The sequence below is a fragment of the Lynx rufus genome, unplaced genomic scaffold, assembly GCF_022079265.1.
Source record: "Lynx rufus isolate CCGP_SWC_20201006 ecotype Redwood Valley unplaced genomic scaffold, mLynRuf1.p SCAF_2, whole genome shotgun sequence".
NCBI lineage: Eukaryota > Metazoa > Chordata > Mammalia > Carnivora > Felidae > Lynx > Lynx rufus.
In genome coordinates this window covers 151,388,630-151,397,493 of record NW_025814834.1, presented here as the reverse complement: position 1 = coordinate 151,397,493, position 8,864 = coordinate 151,388,630, and the positions used below count along the sequence as shown (strand labels likewise).

At 41.9% G+C, this 8,864-nt stretch overlaps 1 protein-coding gene across 1 annotated transcript; it reads right to left on the bottom strand.

Annotated features, from left to right (window-relative positions):
• Positions 1 to 17: 17 nt before the first annotated feature.
• GNG5 (G protein subunit gamma 5) lies at positions 18 to 8,140 on the bottom strand. Its single transcript, XM_047083282.1, has 3 exons — positions 7,955 to 8,140; positions 4,258 to 4,398; positions 18 to 252 (listed from the first exon to the last, which is right to left on the bottom strand). The coding sequence occupies exons 1-2, from the start codon at positions 8,033 to 8,035 to the stop codon at positions 4,273 to 4,275; spliced, it is 207 nt and encodes a 68-aa protein (XP_046939238.1). The 5' UTR covers positions 8,036 to 8,140; the 3' UTR covers positions 18 to 252; positions 4,258 to 4,272.
• Positions 8,141 to 8,864: the final 724 nt, after the last annotated feature.

Genomic DNA, 8,864 nt, shown 5'->3' with positions numbered 1-8,864 from the left:
ATATTCAATACCAGTAATTAACCAAAAAACTTTTACACTAAGTATTTTATTGTATGTGGCTGCCAGTGTATATAAAATAATTACCCTTGTGAAATAGAAATTTATGAAAATTCAGAGAGGTAGATGTTAAGGACTGACAAAAGTAGAAGTTTATATAGTATGGCACGTGTTATAGGGATAAGCTTTCATACAGGCTCCAAATTTAGTTCTCCTTTGAATATGCACTGGTTCATGAAAAATGGTTTAGAAAACCTGAAATGGAAAAGAAAAGAGTGGATTAGGGGAAAGGACCAAAACACAATAGTTTTTTCTGAAAAGTAATACATCTTCTATTACTTTGAGGGCATTCATTTGCATGTTAGCTTATACAGTGCTTTCAATTAAACCAAGCCTTTTAGGAAGCAGACATATCACAGGATTTCAAGGGAAAAAATGAGAAATAGATCTCTGTGGTATATAAAATAGAATTTTCTCTTAATTTTCACAACCACTCTGAAGTACAAATCACCCATGGTTTATAAAAAACAGACTTCTAGATTAACTTGCCAAGATCACTGCCAAGTATACTCTATATCCTAATTTTTAAAAGTTAACATAAAAATCTCTTAAATTTAGAAAAATCTGAATATCCCTAGAAAATAAGCAATAGCATTGAGGAGAGCAGTTTGATAAATTCTACTAAGGCAGAAGATGCAATCCCACTTCTATTTACGTAGAGGCCACTTTTAGGCAAACAGGCTTGAGCCATGGAATGTAAAAAGTGCCCACATGGATCCCCTGCCTGGATACACACAGGCCCATCAGGCGATCCACATTAAAATATCCTTAGGCCCTAACTAACCAATGGGCTACTTACAACTAGGCACAGTTACCAAAAGGAAGATTCCATACATCACCATACCGCCTCATGTTCTCCCTTTAAAAACAGCCCCTACCTGCTTCCTCACTGCAGAAAGCCTCTCCTTTGCTGTCCTGCCCAAAGCTCCCCCTAAGGTGTATTCCATTCCCACTGCCTCATGGCACAAGCCTTTCTGCTGTCCTGCCTTCCCGGTCCCTTACGGTGAATGCAATAAATTTCTATCTCCTTTGTTCTGTTTTGGGTAAATTCTTTCACCTCCCTCACCATCAACTTCCACCCGATCACTGCCTCACATGTGGGGGCCCCATTCAACTGGACAGACACCCCACTTAACATTTACCTAGATAAACCTATAAAGTGAAACATACATGGATGTTGACTATCGTGGTGTTTTAAGAGGGAAGAACTAGGAATAGCCTAAATGTAACTCGGCTGGGGAATGGATAAACAAACCGAGGTTTATACACACGTTGAATACTAGAGATAGCAGGTAAAACAATCTACAAGGATCAACACAAATCTCAAACATAATAGTTGGTCCTTAAAAAACAGTAACTATGTTTTAAAACTACAAAACACAAGAAACGTAGTAAAAAGTAAAAACATGGGTATACCCACTTCAGAGTAAGTTACCTATACAGAAAGGTAGAAAAAGTGTCTTTTATTTCTTTTTGAAAATTAGTAACGGGGCGCCTGGGTGGCTCAGTCGGTTAAGCCTCCGACTTCAGCTCAGGTCACGATCTCGCGGTCCGTGAGTTCGAGCCCCGCGTCGGGCTCTGGGCTTATGGCCCAGAGTCTGGAGCCTGCTTCCGATTCTGTGTCTCCCTCTCTCTCTGCCCCTTCCCCGTTCATGCTCTGTCTCTCTCTCTGTCTCAAAAATAAATAAACGTTAAAAAAAATTAAAAAAAAAATTAGTAAGGTAAACTATTTAATTCAGGATGGTAGATACATGGGTCTCTATACTTATTTGGAAATTTCTTTTGTCTTAGAACGAGAATGTTCAAGAGGCTTAAACAGAATGGTGAAAAAAATGTTTAAGCTCAGTTAACATTTGAATTACTAGATCAGTAGAAAAACTAGAAAAAACTAGATCAGTAGAAAACAGTAGCAAATAGGCTGAGGTCTGTTTGGCAAGGGCTCAAGAGAAAGCACTCTTGAGCTCCATGTGGAAAGTTTGTTCCCAGTTAGCAAGTGTTATTAAATTTTAAATGTCATTCCTTACTGAATCATCTTACTTCTAGAAATTTATCTTAAAGAAAACAGGTAAACTATACATAGGACTACCAAGATATTTGCCTCAGTGTAGCAATATTTAATGATGTTTAAGCTGTATTAATGATGTATAATACAGCCACTAAAAATTTCATTTACAAAGAATTTTTAATGAAATAAAGTTCAAGGTTTTTTTTTTAATTTTTATTTTTGAGAGAGAGAGAGCATGAGAGGGGGAGGGGCAGAGACAGAGAGAGAGACATAGAATCTGAAACAGGTTCCAGGCTCTAAGCTGTCAGCACAGAGTGGGGCTCAAACTCACAAGCCGTGAGATCATGATCTGAGCCGCCGAAGTCAGATGCTTAACCAACCGAGCCACCCAGGCATCCATAAAGGTTTTTTAAAAGCAGAATAAAAACTGTACATACTCACTGTCTGTAAACCAGCATATAAATTTTTTTCCCTCTTAAAAGGAAATCTAGATTAATAATGATTGTCTCTAGGTCCGCTGATCATGGTCTTTGTATTTTCCTTGTATTCTAACCTACTGCTAAGTTATCTATGCTGTCTTTCTTTAAACTATATATTTTTAAAAGATGTAAATATAAAGACTCAAATATAGAATCTATGTATCCCGGCCATTCAGTGTGGGCCCAGGACGACCAACATCTGTATAACCCGGGCATCTGTAAGAAATGCTTCAGCCCTATGCCTGGGTGGCTCAGTTGGTTGGGCATCCAACGTCATGGTTCATGAATTCAAGCCCTGTGTCAGGCTCTATGCAGACGGCTCAGAGCCTGGAGCCTACTTTGGATTCTGTCTCCCTCTCTCTCTGTCCTCCCTCACTTGTGTGCAGTTACTCTCAAAAACAAATATTAATAAGAAAAAAAAAATCCTTCAGCCCTTAGAATTCAGACCTACTGAATTTGAATTTGCATTTTAACAAGGTAATTTGCAGATACATTCAAGTTTGAGAAGAAATACTTTTACATCCAAACATCCTTTTCTTGGCCCAAGGTGTTTAAAATCATATCCATAAACCTGTTTTATTAAACTGCCAGGATTAGTAGCTGTTATTTTACTTTGAAATCTGGGTTCTTATCCTAGCTATATTATAATTTTGAGCAAGTCATTTAAACACTTATCTGCAGACTCCTACAAAATGAAACTGTTAACAGCCAGGTAAGAAGCCACATTTCTTAACAGTATTTTATATCAAATGAAAATAAACCACTTTATAAAGTGAATACAATGGGGAACAAAGGTTTAAAAAGAATCTTTAATAAGCCATAAAAATATGAAATACCCAAAAACTGCCATGAAGAATTAATATTGCTGAAGCAAAGAACTATTAACTATTAAATACGAACATGTTAGGCTGTTAAAAAAAGCTACTTCCTTATGGAAAACCTGTTACTCAAAGGTGGTTTCTGGTGTTTCAAAATCTTTACCAATCATTGTATTTACTGGAAACATGCTGACTTCCTGGATACTCCCAAATCCACAAAGCTTAATTAGGGAGGGCACCAACTATGTAACATGGTATTTTAAGAAGCTGGCTTCCTGCACTTTGAGGAGTTAGAATGTTTGTAAAGGGTGTGTGCCATAGTCTTTTTTTTTTTAAACACTATTAGTTTGGTTGCTTCTCATAGGTCAATATGAGTACACCCTCTGACTTAAGTACTGTGAATTTATAAAAGGTAGCAGCACCCTTGGATTACATATTAAATTATCCACAGCATGTTTTTTTGGTCAAATCTCTCTTGGATTAACATTATACAATTTTGCACACGCTGACACTTGAAATGGAAGCTACAGATTAACATATGGATACATGCTTTAAACCAACCCATCCTGAAACCTGAAATCAAATCCACTGCCTGCCACCATGAACTCTCATACACTTCATTTCTCTCTTGTTGTATCTTTACCTAAGAATAAAGAGTAAAACCTGTTATCCCCCACTACAAATGTCCACATCATGTCAGTCTATTCAACTATATCCTGAATTTCTCTTGCATTCCCAATTCCCAATTAATTCTCTGCTATGCTGTGCTACGGCTGGTTTCTATTAGAGAAATGGCATCAGAATCCAAATCAATTGGTAGTACACGTATTCAAAGTTGTCCCCATAAACACTGCAGTTTAAAAAAAAAAAAAAAACCCTAAATATTAAAGAAACTTACCAAAGATTCATTTTACTACAAAAAGGAACAGACTTTCTGGGGTCTGAAGGGATTTGTACTTGAAGATACTCCAGTCAGCAGGGGATCGTGTTGAGCATTCTGCAGACAGAATTGTTTCAAATCTGCAGCTGCCTGGGAAACCTGTACAAGACAAAAGGAGGGGGTAGTGGGAGGAGGTGAGAATGTTTTCAGGAAGGTTTTCTCAAATCTTTGAAATACCCGCAATAAACACTTCTCTTAACTCAAAAGAAGACATATAAAGAGTCACACTGAGCTCATCATACTCAAAACACTGCACATACAGTGGACTAGTTTATAGTATGCTTTCTTTTGCTTGCTTATTAAAAGCATCAAATGATTTAGTACATCTGCAAAGAAAAACCCATCTGGGTAGTTTATTAATAAACTTCAGAGGTACTCAACCTTCAGGTTACTCAACATCTTGTTTTTTACTAAAAGCAGTACACAAGATGCAAACAAAAGGTGTTAACTGTCTTGAAAGCATATATATTACTGAGAAAATGAACATCATGTTCTAAATCTGAACCACTCAGTTCATTGTTTTGGCATTATGTACCATCTGCTGTTTCATGTTACAAAACTGGACAGTTCAGTGTCATGTAACTGAAAAGCCGATAGCAAACACTGAATTATTTTAGCCACTTCACCAAGCAGCCTGCCTTTAAGCAGCAGTGTATTTGCTTAAATGTGATTTAATTTTCATATATGTATGCAATGCCACTCAAACAGCACTTAAGGAATTAGGTATCACTTAAACACCTATGATTTGTATACATTCTGATTAGGTGATGTAGAATACCAGAACAGTGAACTGAACGGTTCAGATGTAGAACATGAATAAAAGATGCTCCAAATGAATACAAGATCCTAAGTCTTGAGGTTTAGGAAGATGGGAAAAACAATCATTTTATTTTCAGTTTTAACTATCCCCAAGAAGGGTGAGAGCAGGTGTCCAGTTCAGTTGGGCATTTGAAAGGGAGGTGAAAGCATCACAAATACTCTAAGAAATCCTGCAGATTACTGCTGTAACCCAGACATTTACCTGGTAAAAGGATAATCATCCCAAAATGAATCTCAAGCCTTGAAATGTTTGTACATTATACAGCATTTTATCCACTTATACAACAGTTTATCCACAGGTTAGCAACTGTGTAAAATAATGTGTAAATACCTGTTAGCAAGTGCTACAAGTGGCCACCCTGCTTACCCACCAAGAGAAGGTGTAGCTAAAGTGGGGAATGCAAGGTATCATTTTACACAATCTTAAAACTTGGTTTCATTCACATTAACTAGCAGTAAGGGTAAAGTATCTGACAACTTTCTGCCTAAAGTGTAGGCAGGCTTCCAACTTAATTAATTCCCTTTCACAAACTTCTCAAGCACCACTATGTGCCAAATATACTTCTAGGCACTGAGAATACATAAGAATAGCCAGGTTCCTGTTATGGAGGTGACAGTTCAGGAGAAAATACAGACAAGGAGCTATTCAGAAATAGAGTGGTTAGATCTTGACCTAAGGAAAAGTGTCTCTGAGGAGGTGACATTTAAACTGACATCTCAATGACGAGATCCAGCCAAGTAACTATCAGTGAGAAACAACCATCAGCGAGAATTCCAAGCAGTGGGTGAACTGAGACAAAGGCTCTAAACTCAAACAAGCTGCTAGCCCCTAAAGCACAGTAATAGTCACCACCCAGGAGATTGAAACCTTATAATCCTGGCATAATTATTAGTGCCCTCTTTCACTCTCCAAAGTGCCCTGGTTGGCAATACAATGCATGGTCACCCTACATATGGTATAGTTTGTCAAGCATTTGTGAAAATTTCTATCAACTGTGGTTAAACATAAAGGCTTAACAGTAAACTCGTGCTAGTTTAAAATATCACCAAAAAAAAGCATCTAGCACAGAGTCATGGATAAAATAGGTGCACAAAATAAAATCAAACCAACCACACTTTACAACAGAGTTAAAGAAAAGTTCATTTGAAGTCCCAAGGTGGAACGCCCTCCCCTCCTTGCTACATCCCTAGTAGGAGATGAAATAACTCTAAAACCAAAGCCACCTGTGGTGACTTTAATGCTCCAGAACAGAAGCCTCCTGAAGAATTATGTCCAAGAGGCAGGCATCATTTGGAAGAGTCACTGGAGTAGCTGGGGTTTTCATAGTAAAACCCTCAGAGTACTTTAATCTGAGGCCTTCATCTCATTTTCTTTCGAGACAAGGAACTAAGTACCCCCAATGAACACTTACTACTTTCAGCCAGCTTTTTTTTTTTTTTTTTTTTTTTTTTGCATCCCAGTCCCATTTTTTTTTCTTTCCTGGGCCACTCTAACCTGTGATAAAGGCGCACATGTGTGATAATGTAATGGTTGGTTAAGAAACATAGGATTTCAAGTTTCAGAGTTAAATCCAACCGAGACTGACCATAAATCACTGAGATGAGTTAAGAAGCTGGAGATGAGAGAAATGGATTCCAAACAGCAATGTAGTCTACAGCACTTAAAGGACAGGGAGGGGAATCCCACACCAAACTGATGGGAATTTCCCTTCCCTCCTGAGGTGACCACAACTGAGTAAGCTAGGTCCCTGACATTTCTATTTAAGGAAGTAGGTAAATGGGAGGCTATCTTACTCCATAAAACATTTCAGGGAGAAGTAAACACTTAGCCAGATGAGTACACAATCAAGTCATCTTGAAAACTGGCTGCTTCTTTCAACAGAGGGCATGATTTATATTCTTGTTTCTTTTTTTAATTACAAGAAGTGTTTCACTTGTAAGATGACCTGCATCAGAAAGAAGCCAATCCACTTAGGATTTTAAAAATCTGGAGAAACTTGGAACAGCACTTGAATGTCAGGTTGTCCTGCCAACACACACAAAGGTTTCTCCCCGCAAGGTAAATGCCCCAAGACAAGGTCAGTATTAACTAGACGGCAAAACAAGTAAGAATGGTCCACTCTGATCACTAAGGTATGCAAACCAATAGATATTTCCAAGGTCAGACACAGTAAACTGCCAACTAAGTATGAAATGCACGCTTTGTATGAGGTTGTACAGAACACACCAGTGGTAACCTTAGGCACCGGGGACGTTTCGAAAACAAACATGCTTCTTTAACTTACAGTTTGCGTTTGCAAAAATTCGTTTTCAAGTAAGTGTTCGGTGGATAAGAGGAGTTGGCAAGGAGTGGGTTTGGGAACGTTCCGACATGCAAATAGGTTCTGTTCTGAATTAAAAGCCAGGTAAAACTCTGTCCAGTGAAAATAAAGGGTGGAGTCTGGTAAGCTAAGGACTAGAAGGGTGCGGACGGCGCTCGGAGGAGCAGCTGTTGCCCAAGCCAGCCGCGGAGTCACGGCGGAGGGAGGGAGAGAGAAGGGCCACCGGAATGCGGAAAGCCGTGGTTCAGCCCCGGGGCCAGCCTGCCTTGGAAAGTCCTGGCGCGGAAAGGCGCACTAACCGACCCCCGAACAACAGCGCCGATCCGCGCCGCTACTTCTCTAAAGCTGGCCCTCCCGGATCGGGTCGTCGCCGCCGAGCGCGCGTCCTCCCCAGAAGAAACAGGAGCGGGACAAAAGTGCCGCTCGCCCCAGCCACCTCGGCCGCCAGATCCCATCCGCCGCCGCCGCCGCCCTCCCCTCCCCTCCCCCTCGTCCACCCGCCCGCCCCCGCACACCTTCACGCGGTTGAGCCCGGCTTCCAGCCGGAGCTGTTGAACCACTTTCTTCATAGCGGCGACGCTGGAGGAACCCGACATGGCGCTCGCGAGAGCCGGGCAGATTCGTCGTTGCGGGAATCGGTCCGGTAGAGGGTCCGCGGGGTCTGACGGCGGGGCAGCGCGGCGGGGGGCGGGGCTCCGAACTTTGTCTCTTAAGTTTCCGGTTCTTTGCCCAGCGGCTCCACCCGCGGCGCGCATGCGTGTCCTCCACGGCTCTCAGTTCCAGCTCCTCTCCCCACGCAGGAGCAGAGCCGGAGGGAGGGGAAGAAGGGAGTGAGAAGGGGAGGAGCGCGGTTTGGGCAGAGGAGCAGCGGGACGCCAGCGAGACCCGTCGCCCATCTTCCTCTCCCGAGAGGCCGACTTAGGAGAGGTAAAGAAAAAGCTCCTCATTAGCCGCCAACACTCGAGGGGAACCTGAAAAGGACTGGTTAGGAAAGGCGGGTGCTTGAAAGAGTTTATAAAAGGCCTGCTGGACAGGTGACAAAGAGGTTCCAGTTCTCCTGACGGCCTTGGCGGCAGAGGTTGTGGGAAGAGAAGGGCCCAGCCGAGGAGTAGGAGCCTGAAGTAGCCGGCGCGAGTTACGGACACCCCGTCTCCTTAGAGACGCGTCTCTAAAACGCTACCCGACTTTGTGGCGCGGCCGGTCTTCAGCCAGTTTCCGGCCATCAGACCCCCCTGAGGCCCAAAGCTCTCTTTAGAGCTCGGAGGTCGCCGTAACTGACCGAGGGAAGCGGGGCGGCGGGGAGCAGGGGTGCTGGCTCGCTAGGGGAAAGCGCGTCTTCTCAGGATTTGGCTTCTCTCGCTTCTTATCTCTTGGTTTTCTCGAAGAGGTGGTGAAGTAGCCAAAGTACTTGCAGAAGATTACACC